Source organism: Oncorhynchus nerka, unplaced genomic scaffold (genome assembly GCF_034236695.1).
Source record: "Oncorhynchus nerka isolate Pitt River unplaced genomic scaffold, Oner_Uvic_2.0 unplaced_scaffold_991, whole genome shotgun sequence".
NCBI lineage: Eukaryota > Metazoa > Chordata > Actinopteri > Salmoniformes > Salmonidae > Oncorhynchus > Oncorhynchus nerka.
In genome coordinates, this window is record NW_027040304.1 from 32,501 (window position 1) to 58,913 (window position 26,413).

The 26,413-nt window shown below is 44.3% G+C and overlaps 2 protein-coding genes across 3 annotated transcripts in view; one reads left to right on the plus strand and one right to left on the minus strand.

The window, feature by feature from the left end:
- Positions 1 to 9,609, plus strand: part of LOC135570304 (NLR family CARD domain-containing protein 3-like) — a 28,422-nt gene extending 18,813 nt beyond the window's left edge. The window contains exons 5-11 of one of the 2 annotated variants that reach the window (XM_065016430.1): positions 1,624 to 1,708; positions 1,839 to 2,067; positions 2,491 to 4,297; positions 4,578 to 4,751; positions 7,064 to 7,237; positions 7,453 to 7,499; positions 8,082 to 9,609. In XM_065016430.1, coding sequence (XP_064872502.1) covers positions 1,624 to 1,708; positions 1,839 to 2,067; positions 2,491 to 4,297; positions 4,578 to 4,751; positions 7,064 to 7,237; positions 7,453 to 7,499; positions 8,082 to 8,614 — 3,049 coding nt within the window. In that variant the 3' untranslated portion in view covers positions 8,615 to 9,609. Of the gene's footprint in view, positions 1 to 1,623; positions 1,709 to 1,838; positions 2,068 to 2,490; positions 4,298 to 4,577; positions 4,752 to 7,063; positions 7,238 to 7,452; positions 7,500 to 8,081 lie in introns of those variants that run through there. The other variant, XM_065016429.1, reaches the window with a different exon arrangement.
- Positions 9,610 to 24,997: 15,388 nt separating this feature from the next.
- LOC135570305 (NACHT, LRR and PYD domains-containing protein 12-like) overlaps positions 24,998 to 26,413 on the minus strand; it is a 79,574-nt gene continuing 78,158 nt past the window's right edge. The window contains exons 7-8 of the mRNA XM_065016431.1: positions 26,273 to 26,319; positions 24,998 to 25,841 (exon numbers count right to left, since the gene is read on the minus strand). Of these exons, the coding sequence (XP_064872503.1) occupies positions 25,426 to 25,841; positions 26,273 to 26,319 (463 nt within the window). The 3' untranslated portion in view covers positions 24,998 to 25,425. The remainder of the gene's footprint in view (positions 25,842 to 26,272; positions 26,320 to 26,413) is intronic.

Consider the following 26,413-nt stretch of genomic DNA (forward strand, 5'->3'; position numbering starts at 1 on the left):
TCAATTGCCTACTGTTATATTTATAAAAGAAATATATTCTATAAATTGCAAAGACATTGGAAACTTTGTATTTGTAGTCAACTTTGTTCTGAATTCATCTGCAGTCACAGAGAGACTGATAAACCATGTGATTCTATGTTTAGCAGAGATCTTCTGTGTATAAAGTGAACGCAGGAGGGTAAAAAAGCATCTCACGAGGCACTCAGCTGTTCCACGTTAATAACGATGGTTTTGGGAAACAGCTCAGAGATTTAACAATGTTCCTATTAAGGTTTTGATGATTAATTTAGCTTTAAGATGCTTTTGGGAAACCAGGCCCTGGATAAAAACATCTGCTGAATTCATTATTGTTATTTTATTGTGTTACTATTTCATTTTTTTTTCTTACTTTTAACTGCATTAAAGGGAAAGGGCACATTAAACCCCAAACCCTGCCTGGTCTGCTTCATATCCCAGAAGATATTTAAACCCCAAACCCTGGCCTGGTCTGCTTCATAGTTCCCAGAAGATATTTAAACCCCAAACCCTGCCTGGTCTGCTTCATAGTTCCCAGAAGATATTTAAACCCTAAACCCTGCCTGGTCTGCTTCATATCCCAGAAGATATTTAAACCCCAAACCCTGCCTGGTCTGCATCATATCCCAGAAGATTTTTAAACCCCAAACCCTGGCCTGGTCTGCTTCACAGTTCCCAGAAGATATTTAAACCCCAAACCCTGGCCTGGTCTGCTTCATATCCCAGAAGATAATTAAACCCCAAACCCTGCCTGGTCTGCTTCATATCCCAGAAGATATTTAAACCCCAAACCCTGGCCTGGTCTGCTTCATATCCCAGAAGATATTTAAACCCCAAACCCTGCCTGGTCTGCTTCATATCCCAGAAGATATTTAAACCCCAAACCCTGGCCTGGTCTGCTTCATATCCCAGAAGATATTTAAACCCCAAACCCTGCCTGGTCTGCTTCATATCCCAGAAGATATTTAAACCCCAAACCCTGCCTGGTCTGCTTCATATCCCAGAAGATATTTAAACCCCAAACCCTGCCTGGTCTGCTTCATATCCCAGAAGATATTTAAACCCCAAACCCTGCCTGGTCTGCTTCATATCCCAGAAGATATTTTTTACATCAACAGTTGTCACAAAGGGCTTATACAGAAACCCAGTCTAAAACCCCAATCAGCAAGCAATGCAGATGTAGAAGCGGTGGAAAAACTCCCTAGAATAACAGGAATCTAGGAAGAAACCTAGAGAGGAAACAGGCTATGATGGGTGGCCAGTCCTCTTCTAGCTGTGCCGGGTGGAGATTATAACAGTACATGGCCATTAAGTTCAGATCGTTCTTCAAGATTTTCAAATGTACATAAATGACCAGCAGGGTCAAATAATAATAATCACAGTGTTAGACCAGTTGAAACTGGATCAGCAGCAAGGTATCACGTCTGGAGGAGCATGTATCGATACTGATAGGATGGAAAGAAAGGGAGCGCTGCTCTCAGATCAGTTTTCTCCATTCAAATCTTTCCTCAACATTGTGTGTGTGTACAAGAGCGTCTGCTAAATGACTTAAATGTAATGTAATGTACTCCCTGGGTGAGGAGATGTAATCTCATGTTTTGTCCACAGAAACCAACAGGAGAGATCAGAGTCAGAGATTCTCAGTGGTCAGTCTTCCCAGAGTCATCAAACAGACCTGGACTCCATATTCAGTGTATGTGGTCCTGTTATGTACATTTGTTTTTGTTTACCTCAAGTAAAGTTGATCTGTCAATCATTCATTAATGTGTTAATGAGAAAGCATTTTATTCTCTTGCTTAACTTATTTACTTAATTTATTTCAGTTGCTTGAACAGAATATTATGACATTTGTGAAGAACGAGCTGAAGATGTTCAAGAGGATTCTTAGTCCAGAACTCCCAGAAGGCTTTGAGAGTCAGAAGCAGGATAAGGATGTGGTGGATGCTGAAGATGAGCAGCAGGAGAGCAGTGCCAGAGAGGGGGCTCTGAAGATCACACTGCACATCCTGAGGAAAATGAACCAGAAGGAGCTTGCTGACACACTGGAGAAATGTAAGATCTGTCTGCCTCGTGTTGAATGCTGTTTTATAACATTTAAAAGCTGTAGCTAAAGTACAGCTAAAGTAGCTGTGTAACTCAATGATATTGTAGCAGCCTTAACACAACACCTAGTGACCTCATCAAGTAGCAGCAGGGATGTGTTGTGGTGATTCATTTAGAGAGAGACAACATTAATAATACCATCAATAATACAGTCAGTTAAGGGAAAGAGAGAAAGAGGGAAAGAGAGAAAGAGAGAGAGAGACAGCATTTATCATCAATAATAACCATCAATAATTACGTAATCATGTAATCAAATGCACATTTAGACAGTCAGTTTAGAGAATACATTATTATGTAAAACTTTATAACAGTCCTACAATACTGTAGACATTAAAACAGACATAATATTAATATCCTCTGTGTTATTTATAGATCCAGATGATCTTGCTGTGATTTGCCAACGTGAACTCAAATCTAATCTAAAGAAGAAGTTTCAATGTATATTTGAGGGGATCGCTAAACAAGGAAACCCAACACTTCTCAATAAGATCCACACAGAGCTCTACATCACAGAGGGTGGAACAGGAGAGGTCAATAATGAACATGAGCTGAGACAGATTGAGACAACAACCAGGAAACAAGAAAGACCAGAGACTGCAATCAAATGTAATGACATCTTCAAACCCTTAACTGAACAAGACAAACCTATCAGAACTGTGCTGACAAAGGGAGTCGCTGGCATTGGAAAAACAGTCTCTGTGCAGAAGTTCATTCTGGACTGGGCTGAAGGAAAAGCAAATCAGGATGTCCAATTTGTATTTTCATTCCCTTTTCGGGAGCTGAATTTGATGAAAGGGGACAAACACACTTTCATTGAACTTCTCAATCACTTCTCAATGGAAACCAAACAATCAGGAATCTCCATTTTCAACAAGTACAAAGTTCTGTTCATCTTTGATGGTCTGGATGAGTGCCGACTGCCCCTAGACTTCCAGAACAACAAGATCTGTTGGGACGTCACAGAGAGAACCTCAGTGGATGTTCTGCTGACAAATCTCATCAAGGGAAATCTGCTTCCCTCTGCTCTCATCTGGATAACTACCCGACCTGCAGCAGCCAATAAGATCCCTTCAGGGTGTGTTGACCAGGTGACAGAGGTACGAGGGTTCAATGACCCACAGAAGGAGGAGTACTTCAGGAAGAGATTCAGTGATGACGACCTGGCCAACAGAATCATCTCACACATAAAGACATCAAGGAGCCTCCACATCATGTGCCACATTCCAGTCTTCTGTTGGATTTCTGCAACAGTCCTTGAACACATGCTGAAACATAAGAGAGAAGAGATGCCCAAGACTCTGACTGAGATGTACACACACCTTGTGGTGTTTCATACCAAACAGAAGAATGACAAGTATCCTGGGAAAGAAGAGACAGGTCCACACTGGAATAAAGAGAGCATTCTGTCACTGGGAAAACTGGCTTTTCAACAACTTGTGAATGGCAATCTGATTTTCTATGAAGAAGACCTGAAAGAGGCTGGCATTGATGTCAATGAAGCCTCAGTGTACTCAGGATTGTGCACACAGCTCTTTAAAGAGGAATGTGTGCTGTATCAGGACAAGGTGTACTGCTTTGTTCATCTGAGCATTCAGGAGTTTCTGGCTGCTGTATATGTGTTCCTCTCATTCATCAACAACAATGAGAATCTAATGGACGAACCTCAATCAATGTTCAGATACTTTTTGTCGCTGTTCAGAGAGAAGCCTAAAGTTACTGAAGTTACTTTCTACAAGAGTGCTGTGGATAAAGCCTTACAAAGTGAGACGGGAAACCTGGACCTTTTCCTCCGCTTCCTTCTGGGACTCTCAATGGAGTCCAATCAGAAGCACTTACGAGGTCAACTGACAAATACAAGAAGCAGCTCACAGAGTCATGAAGAAACAGTCAAGTACATCAAGGAGAAGATCGGGGAGAATCCCTCTCCAGAGAGGAGCATCAATCTGTTCCACTGTCTGAATGAACTGAATGACCATTCTCTAGTGGAGGAGATCCAAAGATACCTGAGCTCAGGAAGTCTCTCAAAACCCAACCTGTCACGTGCACAGTGGTCAGCTCTGGTCTTTCTGTTGCTGACTTCAGAAAAGGAGCTGGATGTGTTTGACCTGAAGAAATATTCCAGATCAGAGGAAGGTCTTCTGAGGCTGCTGCCAGTGGTTAAAGTCTCCAGAGCTGCTCTGTGAGTAAATAAAATGACATATAAGAACTAATCATCAGGAAGAAATATTCAGTTTAGAGAAAAATATGTATTACAATATTTACATAATATTAATTTGAATAACTTATTGAATAAATGCATTGATTTTCACATTATTATAACATTATGACCATACAATTCTAGGAGACAGAAGATGAATATATATGTTGTTTGAGAGAATAAACCAAATGCATCTGCCATTGTCCTTCTACACTACTGGTGTTAAATTAACATCATGAAGTCATGATGATCTCTTTGTCAGGCTGTCAGACTGTGGAGTCACAGAGGAAGGCTGTGCTTCTCTGGTCTCAGCTCTGGAGTCAAACCCCTCACACCTGAGAGAGCTGGACCTGAGTAACAACGACCTGAAGGATTCAGGAATGAAGCTGCTCTCTGCTGGACTGGGGAATCCCCACTGTAAACTGGAGACTCTAAGGTCAGTATTCCTGTAGTTGGTCAACAAGTGATAACTGTTCACCAGATCCAAATGTGTTTTCCAGGCACACATAGTCCACACCATATGTGTTTGGACAGTGAAGCTAGTGCCCCTAGCTTTAAGAAGTTAATTGTATCTTTAAAATGGTGCCTAATACTTGTATGTTTGAGAAATTAGATTTCTGAGATTTCTTTTGATTTGCATTTGGCGCCCTGCAATTTAATTGACTGTTGGCGCTAGCGGAACCCCAGTCCTAGACAGGTTCAAGAAAAGTGGTAGATTGACAAGTTCATGTTTTAAGTATCCCTATATTTCTGTTATTACGGTGCTCTGTTATTAATACGCCTGGGAGTGTCAGTGTTGATGGACCTGGCCTGAATGTCATGGTAACCATGGTAACCATGTATTGTGGTAATACGGTTTAGTAAACGTTGTTCTACTGGAACATAGACGTTGTGTCATTTTGAGTGAACACTGTTTACTCAATACAATCTAAATCTGATACTTCACTGTCTAAATAGATATGGTGTGGACTGTATACTCAATACAATCTGAATCTGATACCTCACTGTCTAAATAGATATGGTGTGGACTGTATACTCAATACAATCTGAATCTGATACCTCACTGTCTAAATAGATATGGTGTGGACTGTATACTCAATACAATCTGAATCTGATACCTCACTGTCTAAATAGATATGGTGTGGACTGTATACTCAATACAATCTAAATCTGATTCCTCACTGTCTAAATAGATATGGTGTGGACTGTATACTCAATACAATCTAAATCTGATACCTCACTGTCTAAATAGATATGGTGTGGACTGTATACTCAATACAATCTAAATCTGATACCTCACTGTCTAAATAGATATGGTGTGGACTGTATACTCAATACAATCTAAATCTGATTCCTCACTGTCTAAATAGATATGGTGTGGACTGTATACTCAATACAATCTAAATCTGATACCTCACTGTCTAAATAGATATGGTGTGGACTGTATACTCAATACAATCTAAATCTGATACCTCACTGTCTAAATAGATATGGTGTGGACTGTATACAATCTAAATCTGATACCTGTTAGAGTTGCGTAAATTCGAATCTGGTATCAGGATAAATATAACAATGAGTCACTGATTTTATACTATGTATTTTTATTAGCTAAGTAATAAATGGCAAATGCAACTTTCGTATATACGGGCTCACTGTAATACCACGCAGGGCAGAACAGAGAACTGACAAGATGTATGTAAACAGTATTCATATACTGTGGTAGACATTGTTCCAACCCGTCTGTTGGCCTATCACAGTAGAGGCTGGGCGTGGTTTAAACTTGCTCAGCCTATTGTAGGCGCTCAGGTGGGTTCTTCAAGTTCTCCCTCCGTTGATGTATAGATCCTTACTGTTCTGGTTCTGGTTCTTACTGTTCACCCCCGAGTTATAACAGTTGATCAGTTCCTGCTATTGTGTTGTTCAGTATTTTTCCATCTCAGTTAAACCTCGTGATGACCACCCTCCCTATCACAACTTTGTAAGATACAGCAATTCACACCATGTGCTCAATATTGTTACATACAAACACAAGGACAAAGCATCTGCTGGGCTGTTATCTACAGTTTTGCAACATGCAGGTCACACCATGTTACTCAGTTCTTGTCACACACAAACAGGCAAGTAGCAAGCAGTTGTTTAATCTCATAATGATGCTCCAGTGCACAAATGCAGACACCTCACACAACCAACATCAGATCATATTTAATCATATATATGCTAATGGCTATAATGTAAAATACAGAATCCAACAAAGGTCAGGCAAGAGAGAACAATAAGGGTGAACAGAAATACAGATAACTCTACATCTGATACCTCACTGTCTAAATAGATATGGTGTGGACTGTATACTCAATACAATCTAAATCTGATACCTCACTGTCTAAATAGATATGGTGTGGACTGTATACTCAATACAATCTAAATCTGATACCTCACTGTCTAAATAGATATGGTGTGGACTGTATACTCAATACAATCTAAATCTGATACCTCACTGTCTAAATAGATATGTTGTGGACTGTATACTCAATACAACTGGTCTGGTCAGTCTACTAAAATATTTGTATTATACATTTTTGTACAAGAAATACTTTGATAATTTGTCATTTATAATAATGAAACATTCATTTATGAATAGATATGGAAGGTTTCAGGACACAGATATATCTGAATATGTTTTTTTTACTGCCACTATTTTCACCACCAAAGAATATCAGTGTGGTTTTAATATGATTTGACTCTTTGCAGGCTGTCAGGCTGTCTAGTCACAGAGGAAGGCTGTGCTTCTCTGGTCTCAGCTCTGAGGTCAAACCCCTCACACCTGAGAGAGCTGGACCTGAGCTACAATCACCCAGGAGACTCAGGAGTCAGACTGCTCTCTGCTGGACTGGAGGATCCACACTGCAGACTGGAGAAACTCAAGTATGTAGAGGGTTTATGTCAATGTTCATATCAGACATGTTTGACTTATCAGGCTAGTTAAGACAAACATTCTGACCACCACTTGGACAAAGTATGTGTGTGTGTGTGTGTGTGTGTGTGTGTGTGTGTGTGTGTGTGTGTGTGTGTGTGTGTGTGTGTGTGTGAGTTCAGGTGTATCCCTCAATGACGGTCTGTTCTTCTGCTTACCACTACAGTGTGGAACATGGTGGAGAGAACAGAATGAAACCTGGACTTAGAAAATGTGAGTGTTGACTGCTGTGAAGAATATGACTAAGAATAAGTCTTAATTCAAGTTAAGTCAAAGACCAACATCATTACTAACTTGGTCATATTAAATATCAGCTGTAGTTCTACAGAAGCAGAAATCAGGGACACCAAAGTTTACAAAGAGTTGCTTTGACAGTGTGTGTGTGTGTGTGTGTGTGTGTGTGTGTGTGTGTGTGTGTGTGTGTGTGTGTGTGTGTGTGTTGTGTGTGTGTGTGTACTGTGTGTGTGTGTGAGTGTGTGTGAGTCCTGTGTGTGTGTGTCCTGTGTGTGTGTCCAGTTTGTCTGTGTGTGTCCAGTGTGTGTGTGTGTGTGTGTGTGTGTGTGTGTGTGTGTGTGTGTGTGTGTGTGTGTAATTAATGTGAATAAGTGTGTTTTATATTACCATACAGTATAACACATATATTCAACATATTCATATTCAACAAGTCTCAAGTTACCTTAACTTCTCCTTTTGATACCTAGAAACATCTACATTAAATTAATTAGTGAAAAGTGAGTTAACATTCTAATGTGAATGATGATGATTTCTAATATTGTGTCTGGTTTCATCCATCAGATGTCTGTGATCTCACACTGGACCTAAACACAGTAAACAGACTCCTCTCTCTGTCTGAGGAGAACAGAAAGGTGACATGGAGGAGAGAGAAGCAGCCGTATCCTGATCACCCAGAGAGATTTGACTACTATAGACAGGTGCTGTGTAGAGAGGGTCTGACTGGGCGCTGTTACTGGGAGGTAGAGTGGAGTGGGGGAAGGGCTGATATAGGAGTGACATATATAGGAATTAACAGGAGAGGAAATGGAAAGGTTGATGACTGTTGTCTTGGATACAATGACAAGTCCTGGAGTCTGTTCTGCTCTGACAACAGTTACACTGCCTGTCACAATAATAATCTCACAACCATAGACGTCCCCCCCTCCAGATCCCACAGAGTAGGAGTGTATCTGGACTGGCCAGCCGGCACTCTGTCCTTCTATAGAGCCTCCTCTGACACACTGACCCACCTGAACACATTCACCTCCACATTCACTGAGCCCCTCTATCCAGGGTTTTGGGTTTGGGGTGATGACTCCTCAGTGTCCCTGTAAATAATAACCTGATACACACAGACACACACACATTGAACATACATACACACACTCACATTGCACACACACACTGGACAATCACACACACACTGGGCAAAGACACACACACTGGACAAAGACACACACACTGGACAAAGACACATACACTGGACAAACACACACACACTGGGCAAAGACACACACACACACTGGACTCACACACACACACACACACTGGACTCACACACACACACACACACACTGGACAATCACACACACAATGGACAAACACACACACACCTGCTGGACACACACTGGACACACACACACACACTGGACACACACACACAAACCTGCTGGACACACACTGGACACACACACACACACACACACTAAACACACACTGGACACACACACACACACACTGGACACACACAAACTGAACACACACTGACACACACACACACACACACACACACTGAACACACACTGGACACACACACACACACACACACATACACACTGGACACACTGGACACACACACTGGACACACACACACACTGGACACACACACACACTGGACACACACACACACACACACACACACACTGGGCAAACAAAAAACACACACACACACACACTGGACACACTGGACTCACACACTGGACACACACACACTGAACACACACACACACACACACACACACACACTGGGCAAACAAAAACACACACACACACACACACTGGACACACTGGACTCACACACTGGACACACACACACTGGACACACACACACTGGACACACTGGACACACACACAGACACACATGCGTGTCTTTCTATAGTTGAGAGGACCTCTGACAACAACACCGTTAAAATTCCAATGTGATCATATGTCTTTTATGTTGTAAAACTAATTATACAATTATATATGGACATACGCTCCATAGTTGTACAAGTATACAATGATATATTGTACTTTTCATAATAAAACATACTTGAAACAAGAAAAGGCTGTTAATTGTGAAAACAGTTTGGTTATTGATTTTACGTTTCCTCTGTCAGGTTGATGTTAACCTGCGACTGGTTGAAACATGAAACAAATATGAAATGAAATACAAAACAATGAAATATGTGGAATAGAATTAAACTAATTGTACAACAGAGTGTTGTAATGCAGGGTCACTATAGCAACAGAGTGTTGTGATGCAGGGTCACTATAGTAACAGAGTGTTGTAATGCAGGTTCACAATAGCAACCGAGTGGTGTGATGCAGGGTCACTATAGCAACGTAGTGTTGTGATGCAAGGTCACTATAGCAACATAGTGGTGTGATGCAGGGTCACTATAGCAACGTAGTGTTGTGATGCAAGGTCACTATAGCAACATAGTGTTGTGATGCAGGGTCACTATAGCAACATAGTGTTGTGATGCAGGGTCACTATAGCAAGTTCTCTCTGTTCTCTGCTCTCTTCTCTCTGTTCTCTGCTCTCACTCTCTTTGCTTTCTCAGCCTGCTCTCTCTCTGCCCCTCTCTCTCTGCTCTCTCTGCCTCTACTCTCTCTCTGCTCTTTCTCTCTCTGTTCTCTGCTCTCTTTTCTCTGTTCTCTGCTCTCTCTCTCTGCCCTCTCTTCTCTCTCTTCTCTCTGTTCTCTGCTCTCTCACTTCCTCTGATCTCTCTGCTTTCTCTCTCTCCCTCTGCTCTCTCTCTGCTCTCTCTGCCCTCTGCTCTCCCTGATCTGTCTCTCTGCTCTCAGCTCTCTCTGCCCTCTCTCTCTGCCCTCTCTGTTTCTCTCTCTCTGCCCTCTGCTCTCTCCCTCTGCTCTCTCTCCCTCTCTGCTCTCTCACTCTTTTCTCTCTGTTCTCTGCTCTCTCTGCTCTCTGCTCTCTCTGCTCTGCTCTCTCTTTCTCTGCTCTCTCGCTCTCTCTTCTCTGCTCTCTTTCTGCTCACTCTCTGCTCTCTCTCTTCTCTCTCTGCTCTCTCTCTTTGCTCTCTGCTCTCTCTCTCTCTGCTCTCTCACTCGTTGCTCTCTCTCTCTCTTTGCTTTCTCAGCCTGCTCTCTGCTCTCTCTCTCTCTCTCTCTCTCTCTCTGCCCCCCTCTCTCTCTGCTCTCTCTTCTATATATTCTCTGCTCTCTCTCTATCACTACTAGCCACTACTACTGCCACTATATATAAATATAGACCACCTGATAGAACCCAGGTCTCATATCTCTATCACTACGAGCCACTACTACTGCCACTATATATATATATAGACCACCTGATAGAACCCAGGTCTCATCTCTCTATCACTACCAGCCTAGATAAATGCAGAACAAAGCTTGCTGAAGAAAGAGGGGGGAACAGAAAGTTAGGTCATCATCAGATATTCAATAGTCAGAGTAGGTTTGAGCTCTGATCAGTTATCAGGCCTAGGCTACATGCTCTGTCCTGCTGCAACGTTATTTGTATCACAGTGGTCTAAGGCACTGCATCACCGTGATAGAGGTGTCACTACAGACCATGGTTTGATTCCAGGCTGTATCACAGTGGTCTAAGGCACTGCATCACAGTGCTAGAGGTGTCACTACAGACCCTGGTTTGATTCCAGGCTGTATCACAGTGGTCTAAGGCACTGCATCACAGTGATAGAGGCCCAGCGTCGTCCAGGTTTGGCCCAGTGTCGTCCAGGTTTGGCCCAGTGTCGTCCAGGTTTGGCACAGCGGCGTCCAGGTTTGGCCCAGCGTCGTCCAGGTTTGGCCCAGAGTCGTCCAGGTTTGGCCCAGCGTCGTCCAGGTTTGGCCCAGCGGCGTCCAGGTTTGGCCCAGCGTCGTCCAGGTTTGGCCCAGCGTCGTCCAGGTTTGGCCCAGCGTCGTCCAGGTTTGGCCCAGCGGCGTCCAGGTTTGGCCCAGTGTCGTCCAGGTTTGGCCGGTGACGGACGTCATTGTAAAGAAGAATTTGTTCTTAACTGACCCAGTTAAATGAAGGTCACATAAACACATTTAATAAATAATATAATGTTCTGTGAACTGATCTGGGACCAGTTAAATGAAGGTCACATAAACACATTTAATAAATAATATAATGTTCTGTGAACTGATCTGGGACCAGTTAAATGAAGGTCACATAAACACATTTAATAAATAATATAATGTTCTATGAACTGATCTGGGACCAGTTTCCCAACCTCATATTAAGGCAAAGTTAACCTTCATAGGAGCATCGTTAAATATCTTTCCCAAAACCATCGTTAACCTGAAAACAGTTGTAATGTACCTCCTGCCTCAGCCCAGGCATAGAGCAGGGAAAACCATGGTTATTCAGGTTGCACCTGAAAACAGTTGTAATGTACCTCCTGCCTCAGCCCAGGCATAGAGCAGAGAAAACCATGGTTATTCAGGTTGCACCTGAAAACAGTTGTAATGTACCTCCTGCCTCAGCCCAGGCATAGAGCAGAGAAAACCATGGTTATTCAGGTTGCACCTGAAAACAGTTGTAATGTACCTCCTGCCTCAGCCCAGGCATAGAGCAGAGAAAACCATGGTTATTCAGGTTGCACCTGAAAACAGTTGTAATGTACCTCCTGCCTCAGCCCAGGCATAGAGCAGGGAAATGCATTGTTAGATGCTTATCTGCCCTCCTGCGTCACGTTATACACAGAAGATCCCCGCTAAACAAAGAATCACATGGTTTATCAGTTGAGTACTGGATTGGAGCATTTTATGTTCAATCAATGGACTTCTATTTTGCTACTTGTAGGCTACTGTCTGTAATTTGTCTCAGTATATTTGATGATGTGTGGCCTGGAAAATGATTTGTTTTATTTAATCAAGGTTAAAAGATTAACGTTTCAGCCTTCATCAGAATAATCACACAAAGGGAATAGACAAGTTAAATGTATTTCAGTATGATTGAAATAGGACTGTAGCCTGCTGTTTATATTGTAATGTATTAAAGCAGTCATCTTGGTTTTAATTTGATATTAAAGTTTTACTTGAAAAGGTTAACAATGATTTTGGAAAACACCTCTGTTACGAATTCCCTGTCGGTGACTGTTGTCAGCACCTCACAACCCAAAGCTGTCCACACCACTACCAATCAACCACAACCAGAGCTGTGAGTCTAGGAGGAACCATACACCTGCCTCTCAAACCCTCCCTGACCTGTGTGTGTTAACTCCTGAGAGTCTAGGGGGAACCATAAACCTGCCTCTCAAACCCTCCGTGTGTGTGTTAACTCCTGAGAGTCTAGGGGGAACCATAAACCTGCCTCTCAAACCCTCCGTGTGTGTGTTAACTCCTGAGAGTCTAGGAGGAACCATAAACCTGCCTCTCAAACCCTCCCTGACCTGTGTGTGTTAACTCCTGAGAGTCTAGGAGGAACCATAAACCTGCCTCTCAAACCCTCCCTGACCTGTGTGTGTTAACTCCTGAGAGTCTAGGAGGAACCATAAACCTGCCTCTCAAACCCTCCCTGACCTGTGTGTGTTAACTCCTGAGAGTCTAGGGGGAACCATAAACCTGCCTCTCAAACCCTCCGTGTGTGTGTTAACTCCTGAGAGTCTAGGGGGAACCATAAACCTGCCTCTCAAACCCTCCGTGTGTGTGTTAACTCCTGAGAGTCTAGGAGGAACCATAAACCTGCCTCTCAAACCCTCCCTGACCTGTGTGTGTTAACTCCTGAGAGTCTAGGAGGAACCATAAACCTGCCTCTCAAACCCTCCCTGACCTGTGTGTGTTAACTCCTGAGAGTCTAGGAGGAACCATAAACCTGCCTCTCAAACCCTCCCTGACCTGTGTGTTAACTCCTGAGAGTCTAGGGGGAACCATAAACCTGCCTCTCAAACCCTCCGTGTGTGACCTGTGACCTGAAAGGACATCTGCCCATCCTTTCCACTCTGCAGGTCACACAATACTGTCAGTCTCCATCTAGCAGTTAGAGAGAGGAACATCTCTGTCTGTACTGTCAGTCTCCATCTAGCAGTTAGAGGAACATCTCTGTCTCTACAATACTGTCAGTCTCCATCTAGCAGTTACAGAGAGGAACATCTCTGTCTCTACAATACTGTCAGTCTCCATCTAGCAGTTACAGAGAGGAACATCTCTGTCTCTACAATACTGTCAGTCTCCATCTAGCAGTTACAGAGAGGAACATCTCTGTCTCTACAATACTGCCAGTCTCCATCTAGCAGTTACAGAGAGGAACATCTCTGTCTCTACAATACTGTCAGCCTCCATCTAGCAGTTACAGAGAGGAACATCTCTGTCTCTACAATACTGTCAGTCTCCATCTAGCAGTTACAGAGAGGAACATCTCTGTCTGTACTGTCAGTCTTCCATCACCATTCCATTACCATTCCACTACCAATCCATCACCATTCCATTACCATTCCATCACCATTCCACTACCATTCTGTTTACCATTCCATCACCATTCTGTTTACCATTCCATCACCATTATGTTTACCATTCCATCACCATTCCACTACCATTATGTTTACCATTCCACTACCATTATGTTTACCATTCCACTACCATTATGTTTACCATTCCACTACCATTCTGTTTTCCATTCCATCACCATCCCACTACCATTCTGTTTACCATTCCACTACCATTCTGTTTTCCATTCCATCATCATTCCACTACCTTTCCATTCCCATTCCATCACCATTCCATCATCATTCCACTACCTTTCCACTACCATTCCATCACTATTCCATCACCATTCCATCACCATTCCACTACCATTATGTTTACCATTCCACTACCATTATGTTTACCATTCCACTACCATTCCATCACCATTCCACTACCATTCTGTTTACCATTCCACTACCTTTCCACTACCATTCCATCACCATTCCACTACCATTCTGTTTACCATTCCACTACCTTTCCACTACCATTCCATCACCATTCCACTACCATTCTGTTTACCATTCCACTACCTTTCCACTACCATTCCACTACCATTCCATCACCATTCCACTACCATTCTGTTTACCATTCCATCACCATTCCATTACCATTCCATCACCATTCCATCACCATTCCATCACCATTCCATCACCATTCCATCACCATTCCATTGCCATCCACTTCCACAGTTCTTTACTAAAAACGTATTTATTTGTTACATTTGACTGTGTAAAACTTAGCAGTACTACTGATTTCTCTGAGAGTGAGGCAAATATATATTATTACTCTGTAAAACCTAGCAGTACTACTGATTTCTCTGAGAGTGAGGCAGATATATATTATTACTGTGTAAAACCTAGCAGTTCTACTGATTTCACTGAGAGTGAGGCAGATATATATTATTACTGTGTAAAACCTAGCAGTACTACTGATTTCACTGAGAGTGAGACAGATATATATTATTACTGTGTAAAACCTAGCAGTACTACTGATTTCACTGAGAGTGAGGCAGATATATATTATTACTGAATAAAACTGTTACTGTAATTTAATGATGACAATGTGTTTTCATTCATTCAAAACCCTTAATCTATTTTATGAGAATTTGTAAGATTCTTGTTTGCATAAAATAGACGGAGACCAGTCTTTTCAATAATAGGTAACATAATTTATTCTCGGAGCGCGCTGCCACTTCACCACGAGCAACAGTTTATATACAAAACATGACGTCATTTCATTGTTTTAACAGAATCCCCTCCTCTCGACAGGGACAAAGTGAGGTAAAAGTTCATTCTAACTTACTAACACACTCCCAGGTAACTTTTGACCCCTCAACATTATCGATCACCACTGAGCTGACAGTTCTAATTAACAGAAAAATTAGGAATGCACTCACTGTCTTATCTAAAAACCCCAGAGCTCAGTTCCGTAGGTTCAACCACAGGTTAACTACCTTATGTGTTTACACAGTCCACAACCCATTAGTTTCTGCCTAGTTGGAATGGTGTTCATTAACTTTAATTACTCCTTGTCCGTGTCTCACAATCCCTTCTTATGAACTCATATTGTTAGTCAGATATAATAAAACAGAGTAAAAGTTTACTTAGTTAGAGTTCTATTTTAAATGGGGATATTGTTTATTCATTTATTCATAATAATTCTAACAATCCACCTAAAAATGACAAAACAATTCATACCATCATTAAACACTAAAAGGAAATGTCAATGATATCCTAGGAATAATACAAACCAATACACGTATGTACACACGATCAACGCCCGTGACTGTTTTAACCTACATCAGAATCAGAACACTTCTTATCAGGATTTTCGTTACAATCGTCATTTCAAAACAGTCCATACATTGAAATATGAATAACCTAAATCTCCTAAACATCAAATATTGTCTCGTCAACATAATTAAAAGATCCGGATTCCTCCACTGGACCCGGGGTCCTGTATTCATCATTCCACTGGTCAGAGCTTAGAATTTGTCACCAAAGCCCCATATACTACCCACCATTGCGACCTGTACGCTCTCGTTGGCTGGCCCTCGCTTCATACTCGTCGCCAAACCCACTGGCTCCATGTCATCTACAAGACCCTGCTAGGTAAAGTCCCCCTTATCTCAGCTCGCTGGTCACCATAGCATCTCCCACATGTAGCACACGCTCCAGCAGGTATATCTCTCTAGTCATCCCCAAAACCAATTATTTCTTAGGCCGCCTCTCCTTCCAGTTCTCTGCTGCCAATGACTGGAACGAACTACAAAAATCTCTGAAACTGGAAACATTTATCTCCTCACTAAGTTTAAGTACCAACTGTCAGAGCATCTTACAGATTACTGCACCTGTACATAGCCCACCAATAATTTAGCCCAAACAACTACCTCTTTCCCAACTGTATTTAATTAATTTATTTATTTTGCTCCTTTGCACCCCATTATTTTTATTTCTACCTTGCACATTCTTCCATTGCAAATCTACCATTCCAGTGTTTTACTTGCTATATTGTATTTACTTCGCCACCATGGCCTTTTTTGCCTTTACCTCCCTTATCTCACCTCATTTGCTCACATCGTATATAGACCTGTTTCTACTGTATTATTGACTGTATGTTTGTTTTACTCCATGTGTAACTCTGTGTCGTTGTGTGTGATGAACTGCTTTGCTTTATCTTTGTTATGGTTTTCTTCTGGTGAAGGAGAGGAGGACCAAAATGCAGCGTGGTTATTCATAAAAATCTTTAATGAAAGATGAAACTACGAACAATATACAAAAACAAGAAACGTGAAAAACCGAAACAGCCCTATCTGGTGCAACAAACACAGAGATAGGAACAATCACCCACGAAATACCTAAAGAATATGGCTGCCTAAATATGGTTTCCAATCAGAGACAACGATAACCACCTGCCTCTGATTGAGAACCACTCTAGGCAACCATAGACTTACCTAGAATACTATACTAAACACAACCCCATCAATCTACAAAACCCCTAGACAAGACAAACACATAATCACCCATGTCACACCCTGGCCTAACCACAATAATAAAGAGAACACAGAATACTAAGGCCAGGGCGTGACAGTACACCCCCAAAGGTGCGGACTCCCGGTCGCACACTTAAACCCATAGGGCAGGGTCTGGGTGGGCGTCTGTCCACGGTGGCGGCTCTGGCGCTGGACGTGGACCCCACTCCAACACAGTCTTAGTCCGCTTACTTCGCGTCCTTAGATTGGAGACCCTCGCCGCCGACCTTGGCCTACTAACCTTAACCAAGGGCCCCACTGGACTGAGGGGGGGCAGCTCGGGACTGAGGGGTAGCTCGGGACTGAGGGTAGGGTAGCTCGGGCTCGGGACTGAGGGGTAGCTCGGGACTGAGGGGTAGCTCGGGACTGAGGGGTAGCTCAGGACTGAGGGGTAGCTCAAGACTGAGAGGAAGCTCAGGAGGGTTGATCCCAGTGATAGAGACAGAGGGTGGTGGATGGGGAGTAACCCCATGACTCTGGACCAGAAGGTTGATCCCAGTGTTAGAGACACTCTTTAAACTCTATCCCAAACCTTTACCATTCATAAGGAGGCCCTAAACATTCTGTTTAAACTCTATCCCAAACCTTAACCATTCATAATGAGGCCCTAAACTTAATGTTTAAACTCTATCCCAAACCTTAACCATTCATAATGAGGCCCTAACCTTAATGTTTTAACTCTATCCCAAACCTTAACCATTCATAATGAGGCCCTAATCTTAATGTTTAAACTCTATCCCAAACCTGAACCATTCATAATGAGGCCCTAAACATTCTGTTATAACTCTATCCCAAACCTGAACCATTCATAATGAGGCCCTAAACATTCTGTTTAAACTCTATCCCAAACCTTAACCATTCATAATGAGGCCCTAATCTTAATGTTTAAACTCTATCCCAAACCTTAACCATTCATAATGAGGCCCAACACATTGTGTTAACACATCCGTGACCAACTACAGTGGGGCAAAAAAGTATTTAGTCAGCCACCAATTGTGCAAGTTCTCCCTCTTAAAAAGATGAGAAAGGCCTGTAATTTTCATCATAGGTACACTTCAACTATGACAGACAAAATGAGAAGAAAGAAATCCAGAAAATCACATTTTTAATTCATTTATTTGCAAATTATGGTGGAAAATAAGTATTTGGTTAATAACAAAAGTTTACACAGGAACTCATATCTCTCAGAGAGTCACTATTCCACTGAGACCTAATTGAAACACAAAGCAGAAAATGGAATCAGAGCTGTGTGTGTCATTCTTATTGAAAGTCCTGTTAACTCTCTCACAAAAACACACGCTTGCACGCACGCACACACACACACACACACACCACACACACCCCTCTAGCTCAATCTAGCCATCTCTGGTCACTGTCAGTAGCTAGTTAATGAGAAGGGGACTAAAATCAATATACACACCTTGGGAGGAATTCCTGATTACCTGTCTGTCTGTCTGTCTGTCTGTCTGTCTGTCTGTCTCTGTCTGTCTGTCTGTCTCTCTGTCTGCTCTCTGCCTCCACAGCAACAGTAATATCATAGAGAGTCACTGATGTCACCCAGCCCATCAGGGCTCAAAGGCCCCCAATTACCAAACATAAAGCAAATTCCACACATCTCTCTCTCTCTTTCCCTCTGTTCTGACTCTCTACCCTCCTCCCTCCCTCTCTCTCTCCCTCTCTCGCTCTTCCCTCTGTTCTGACTCTACCCTCCCTCTCCCTCTCTCGCTCTTCCCTCTGTTCTGACTCTCTACCCTCCCTCTCTCTCTCTTTCCCTCTGTTCTGACTCTCTACCCTCCCCCTCTCTCTCCTTCCCTCTGTTCTGACTCTCTACCCTCCCTCTCTCTCTCTTTCCCTCTGTTCTGACTCTCTACCCTCCCTCCCTCCCTCCTCTCCTCTCTCTCTTCCCTCTGTTCTGACTCTCTCCCCTCCCTCTCTCTCTCTCTTTCCATCTGTTCTGACTCTCTACCCTCCCTCTCTCTCTCTCTTTCCCTCTGATCTGACTCTCTCGTTCCCTCTGTTCTGACTCTCTACCCTCCCTCTCTTTCCCTCTGATCTGACTCTCTCCCCTCCCTCTCTCTCTCTTTCCCTCTGTTCTGACACTCTCCCCTCCCTCTCTCTCTCTCTCTTTCCCTCTATTCTGACTCTCTACCCTCCCTCTCTCTCTCTCTTTCCCTCTGTTCTGACTCTCTCCCCTCCCTCTCTCTCTCTCTCTCTCTTTCCCTCTGTTCTGACTCTCTCCCCTCCCTCTCTCTCCTTCCCTCTGTTCTGACTCTCTACCCTCTCTTTCTCTCTCTCTTTCCCTCTGTTCTGACTCTCTACCCTCCCTCCCTCTCTCTCCTCCCTCTCTCGCTCTTCCTTCTGTTCTGACTCTCTCCCCTCCCTCTCTCTCTCTCTTTCCATCTGTTCTGACTCTCTCCCCTCCCTCTCTCTCTCTCTTTCCATCTGTTCTGACTCTCTACCCTCCATCTCTCTCTTTCCCTCTGTTCTGACTCTCTACCCTCCCCCTCTCTCTCTCTCTCTTTCCCTCTGTTCTGACTCTCTCCCCTCCCTCTCTCTCTCTCTCTCTCTTTCCCTCTGTTCTGACTCTCTCCCCTCCCTCTCTCTCTCTCTCTTTCCCTCTGTTCTGACACTCTCCCCTCCCTCTCTCTTTCCCTCTGTTCTGACACTCTCCCCTCCCTCTCTCTCTCTCTTTCCCTCTGTTCTGACTCTCTCTTTCCCTCTGTTCTGACTCTCAACCCTCCCTCTCTCTCTTTCCCTCTGTTCTGACACTCTACCCTCCCTCTCTCTCTCTCTCTTTCCCTCTGTTCTGACTCTCTCCCCTCTCTCTCTCTTTCCCTCTGGTCTGACTCTCTCCCCTCCCTCTCTCTCTCTTTCCATCTGTTCATACTCTCTACCATCCCTCTGTTATGACTCATTACCCTCCCTCTCTCTCTTTCAATCTGTTCTGACTCTCTACCCTCCCTCTCTCTCTATTTCCCTCTGTTGCGACTCTCATCTCTCTCTCTCTCTCTCTCTCTTTCTCTCTGTTCTGACTCTCTCCCCTCCATCTCTCTCTTTCCCTCTGTTCTGACTCTCTACCCTCCATCTCTCTCTTTCCCTCTGTTCTGACTCTACCCTCCCTCTGTTCTGACTCTCTACCCTCCCTCTCTCTCTCTCTTTCCCTCTGTTCTGACTCTCATCCCTCTCTCTCTCTGTTCCGACTCTCTCCCCTCCATCTCTTTCTTCTGTTCTGACTCTCTCCCCTCCATCTCTCTCTTTCCCTCTGTTCTGACTCTCTACCCTCCATCTCTCTTTTTCCCTCTGTTCTGACTCTCTACCCTCCCTCTCTCTCTTTCCCTCTGTTCTGACTCTCTACCCTCCCTCTCTCTCTTTCCCTCTGTTCTGACTCTCTACCCTCCATCTCTCTCTTTCCCTCTGTTCTGACACTCTCCCCTCCCTCTCTCTCTCTCTCTTTCCCTCTATTCTGACTCTCTACCCTCCCTCTCTCTCTCTCTTTCCCTCTGTTCTGACTCTCTCCCCTCCCTCTCTCTCTCTCTCTCTCTCTTTCCCTCTGTTCTGACTCTCTCCCCTCCCTCTCTCTCCTTCCCTCTGTTCTGACTCTCTACCCTCTCTTTCTCTCTCTCTTTCCCTCTGTTCTGACTCTCTACCCTCCCTCCCTCTCTCTCCTCTCCCTCTCTCGCTCTTCCTTCTGTTCTGACTCTCTCCCCTCCCCTCTCTCTCTCTTTCCATCTGTTCTGACTCTCTCCCCTCCCTCTCTCTCTCTCTTTCCATCTGTTCTGACTCTCTACCCTCCATCTCTCTCTTTCCCTCTGTTCTGACTCTCTACCCTCCCTCTCTCTCTCTCTCTCTCTTTCCCTCTGTTCTGACTCTCTCCCCTCCCTCTCTCTCTCTCTCTCTCTTTCCCTCTGTTCTGACTCTCTCCCCTCCCTCTCTCTCTCTCTCTTTCCCTCTGTTCTGACACTCTCCCCTCCCTCTCTCTTTCCCTCTGTTCTGACACTCTCCCCTCCCTCTCTCTCTCTCTTTCCCTCTGTTCTGACTCTCTCTTTCCCTCTGTTCTGACTCTCAACCCTCCCTCTCTCTCTTTCCCTCTGTTCTGACACTCTACCCTCCCTCTCTCTCTCTCTCTTTCCCTCTGTTCTGACTCTCTCCCCTCTCTCTCTCTTTCCCTCTGGTCTGACTCTCTCCCCTCCCTCTCTCTCTCTTTCCATCTGTTCATACTCTCTACCATCCCTCTGTTATGACTCATTACCCTCCCTCTCTCTCTTTCAATCTGTTCTGACTCTCTACCCTCCCTCTCTCTCTATTTCCCTCTGTTGCGACTCTCATCTCTCTCTCTCTCTCTCTTTCTCTCTGTTCTGACTCTCTCCCCTCCATCTCTCTCTTTCCCTCTGTTCTGACTCTCTACCCTCCATCTCTCTCTTTCCCTCTGTTCTGACTCTACCCTCCCTCTGTTCTGACTCTCTACCCTCCCTCTCTCTCTCTTTCCCTCTGTTCTGACTCTCATCCCTCTCTCTCTCTGTTCCGACTCTCTCCCCTCCATCTCTTTCTTCTGTTCTGACTCTCTCCCCTCCATCTCTCTCTTTCCCTCTGTTCTGACTCTCTACCCTCCATCTCTCTTTTTCCCTCTGTTCTGACTCTCTACCCTCCTCTCTCTCTTTCCCTCTGTTCTGACTCTCTACCCTCCCTCTCTCTCTTTCCCTCTGTTCTGACTCTCTACCCTCCATCTCTCTTCCTCTGTTCTGACTCTCTCCCCTCCATCTCTCTCTTTCCCTCTGTTCTGACTCTCTACTCTCCCTCTCCCTCTGTGATATCTTCGTTTTTTTAAATAAAAATGTTCACACATAAAGTGAACCGTTTTTGCTTTGTAATTCTGGGTTATTGTGTGTAGATTGATGAGGGGAAAAACACATTTAATTCATTTTAGAATAAGGCTGTAACGTGACAAAATGTGTAAAAAGTCAAGGGGTCTGAATACTTTCTGAATGTTACTGAATACTTTGTGAATGTTACTGTATATCAGTATATTAGACTCTCTCTCTCTGCAGTGATGTTCTTTTCATCACTTCTGGTTTAACACTGCCATCAAGTGGTGATTGTCCAAACTGCACCACTGTTAAGATAAGAGAAAGTGAGAGATAGAGAGAGAAAAAAGTGTGGGAGAGAGAGAGAGCAGAGTGTGGGAGAGAGAGAGCAGAGAGAGAGATTGGAGTGTGTGGGAGAGAGAGAGCAGAGAGTGTGGGAGAGAGAGAGAGCAGAGAGCAGAGTGTGGGAGAGAGAGAGCAGAGAGAGAGATTAGAGTGTGTGGGAGAGAGAGAGAGCAGAGAGTGTGGGAGAGAGAGCAGAGTGTGTGGGAGAGAGAGAGCAGAGTGTGGGAGAGAGAGCAGAGTGTGTGGGAGAGAGAGCAGAGTGTGTGGGAGAGAGAGCAGAGTGTGTGGGAGAGAGAGAGCAGAGAGAGAGCAGAGTGTGGGAGAGAGAGAGCAGAGAGTGTGAGAGAGAGAGAGCAGAGAACAGAGAGAGAGCAGAGAACAGAGAGAAAAGAGTGAGAGAGCAGAGAGGGAGAGAGCAGAGGGAGAGAGCAGAGAGGGCAGAGAGAGAGAACAGAGAGGGCAGAGAGAGAGAGCAGAGAGAGCAGAGAGCAGGCTGAGAGAGCTGATAAAGCAGAGCGAGGAGAAGAGAGCAGAGAGTGAGATCAGAGAGTGAGAGAGAAGAGGGCAGAGAAGAGAGCAGAGAACAGAGCAGAAAGAGAGAGCAGAGAGAACTCTGCATTACAACACTCTGTTGCTATAGTAACCCTGCATCGCAACACTCTGTTGCTATAGTGACCCTGCATCACAACACTCTGTTGCTATAGTGACCCTGCATCACAACACTCTGTTGCTATAGTAACCCTGCATTACAACACTCTGTTGTACAATTTGTTTAATTCTATTCCACATATTTAATTGTTTTGTATTTCATTTCATATTTGTTTCATGTTTCAACCAGTCGCAGGTTAACATCAACCTGACAGAGGAAACGTAAAATCAATAAACAAACTGTTTTCACAATTAACAAGCTTTTCTTGTTTCAAGTATGTTTTATTATGAAAAGTACAATATATCCTTGTATACTTGTACAACTATGGAGCGTATGTCCATATATAATTATATAATTTGTTTTTCAACATAAAAGACAACACATGATTACATGGTATTTTAACAGTGTTGTTGTAAGAGGTCCTCACAACTATAGAAAGACGCGCATGTGTGTGTGTGTCCAGAATGTGTGTGTGTGTGTGTGTGTGTGTGTCCAGAGTGTGTGTGTGTGTGTGTCCAGTGTGTGTGTGTCCAGAATGTGTGTGTGTGTGTCCAGTGTGTGTGTGTGTGTCTCCAGAGTGTGTGTGTGTGTGTCCAGAGTGTGTGTGTGTCCAGAATGTGTGTGTGTGTGTGTGTCCAGAGAATGTGTGTGTGTGTGAGTGTCCAGAATGTGTGTGTGTGTGTGTGTGTGTGTGTGTGTCCAGAGTGTGTGTGTGTCCAGTGTGTGTGTGTGTGTGTGTCCAGTGTGTGTGTGTGTCCAGTGTGTGTGTGTGTCCAGTGTGTGTGTGTGTCCAGAGTGTGTGTGTGTCCAGTGTGTGTGTGTGTCCAGAGTGTGTGTGTGTCCAGAGTGTGTGTGTGTCCAGAGTGTGTGTGTGTGTGTCCAGAGTGTGTGTGTGTGTCCTGTGTGTGTGTGTGTGTGTGTGTGTGTGTGTGTGTGTGTGTGTGTGTGTGTGTGTCCAGTGTGTGTGTGTGTGTCCAGTGTGAGTGTGTGTCCAGTGTGAGTGTGTGTGTCCAGCAGTGTGAGTGTGTGTTTGTCCAGTGTGTGTGTGTTTTTGTCCAGTGTGTGTGTGTGTGTGTGTCTTTGTCCAGTGTGTGTGTGTGTCTTTGTCCAGTGTGTGTGTGTGTGTTTTTGTCCAGTGTGTGTGTGATTGTCCAGTGTGTGTGTGTGTGTGTCTTTGTCCAGTGTGTGTGTGTGTGTGTGTGTTTTTGTCCAGTGTGTGTGTTTGTCCAGTGTGTGTGTCTCTGTCCAGTGTGTGTGTCTCTGTCCAGTGTGTGTGTCTCTGTCCAGTGTGTGTGTGTGTCCAGAGTGTGTGTGTGTCCAGTGTGTGTGTGTGTCCAGTGTGTGTGTGTGTGTGTGTGTGTGTGTCCAGAGTGTGTGTGTGTGTGTCCAGAGTGTGTGTGTGTGTGTCCAGAGTGTGTGTGTGTGTGACCTGTGTGTGTGTGTCCAGCAGTGTGTGTGTGTGTGTGTCCAGCAGTGTGAGTGTGTGTTTGTCCAGTGTGTGTGTGTTTTTGTCCTGTGTGTGTGTGTGTGTGTCCTGTGTGTGTCTGTGTGTGTGTGTGTGTCCAGTGTGTGTGTCCAGTGTGTGTGTGTGTGTCCAGTGTGTGTGTGTGTCCAGTGTGTGTGTGTGTCCAGTGTGAGTGTGTGTGTCCAGCAGTGTGAGTGTGTGTTTTTGTCCAGTGTGTGTGTGTGTGTGTGTCTTTGTCCAGTGTGTGTGTGTGTGTGTGTGTGTTTTTGTCCAGTGTGTGTGTGATTGTCCAGTGTGTGTGTGTGTGTGTCTTTGTCCAGTGTGTGTGTGTGTGTGTTTGTCCAGTGTGTGTGTCTCTGTCCAGTGTGTGTGTCTCTGTCCAGTGTGTGTGTCTCTGTCCAGTGTGTGTGTGTGTCCAGTGTGTGTGTGTGTCCAGAGTGTGTGTGTGTCCAGAGTGTGTGTGTGTCCAGTGTGTGTGTGTGTCCAGAGTGTGTGTGTGTGTGTCCAGTGTGTGTGTGTGTGTGTGTGTGTGTGTGTGTGACCTGTGTGTGTCGTGTGTGTGTGTGTGACCTATGTGTGTCGTGTGTGTGTGTGTGTCCAGTGTGTGTGTGTGTGTCCAGCAGTGTGAGTGTGTGTTTGTCCAGTGTGTGTGTGTTTTTGTCCAGTGTGTGTGTGTTTTTGTCCAGTGTGTGTGTGTCTTTGTCCAGTGTGTGTGTGTGTGTGTTTTTGTCCAGTGTGTGTGTCTCTGTCCAGTGTGTGTGTCTCTGTCCAGTGTGTGTGTCTCTGTCCAGTGTGTGTGTCTCTGTCCAGTGTGTGTGTCTCTGTCCAGTGTGTGTGTCTCTGTCCAGTGTGTGTGTTCACTTATTTCAGGGACGCTGAGTCACCATCACCCCAAACCCTAAGACCTGTGATTATTTCAGGGACACTGACGAGTCTTCCAGTGTGTGTGTGTGTGTGTGTGTTTGCAGTGTGTGTGTGTGTCCAGTGTGTGTGTGTGTGTGTTTCCAGTGTGTGTGTGTGTGTCAGGTTATTATTTACAGGGACACTGAGGAGTCAAAATAAAGCCTAAACCCTGGATAGAGGGGCTCAGTGAATGTGGAGGTGAATGTGATCAGGTGGTCAGTGTGTCAGAGGAGGCTCTATAGAAGGACAGAGTGCCGGCTGGCCAGTCCAGATACACTCCTACTCTGTGGGGAGCTGGAGGAGGGGACGTCTATGGTAGTGGGATTATTATTGTGCCAGGCATAGTAACTGTTGTCAGAGCAGAACAGACTCCAGGACTTGTCATTCCATCCAAGCCAACAGTCCTCACCTCTTCCTCTCCTGTTGATTCCTTTATATGTCACTCCTATATCAGCCCCTCCACTCCACTCTACCTCCCAGTAACAGCGCCCAGTCAGACCCTCTCTACACAGCACCTGTCCCCAGTCCTCAAATCTCTCTGGGTGATCAGGATACGGCTGCTCCTCTCTCCTCCATGTCACCTTTCTGTTCTCCTCAGACAGAGAGAGGAGTCTGTTTACTGTGTTTGGGTCCAGTGTGAGATCACAGACATCTGATGGATGAAACCAGACACAATATTAGAAATCATCATCATTCACATTAGAATGTTAACTCACTTTTCACTAATTCATTTAATGTAGATGTTTCTAGGTATCAAAAGGAGAAGTTAAGGTAACTTGAGACTTGTTGAATGATCATATGTTATACTGTATGGTAATATAAAACACACTTATTCCCATTAATTACACACACACACACACACACACACACACACACACACACACACACACACACACACACACACACACACACACACAGTCAAAGCAACTCTTTGTAAACGTTGGTGTCCCTGATTTCTGCTTCTGTAGAACTACAGCTGATATTTAATATGACCAAGTCAGTAATGATGGTGGTCTTTGACTTTGACTTAACTTGAATTAAGACTTATTCTTAGTCATATTCTTCACAGCAGTCAACACTCACATTTTCTAAGTCCAGGTTTCATTCTGTTCTCTCCACCATGTTCCACACTGTAGCGGTAAGCAGAAGAACAGACAGTCATTGAGGGATACACACACACACACACACTACAGTGACACACACACACACACGCTGGTGACACAC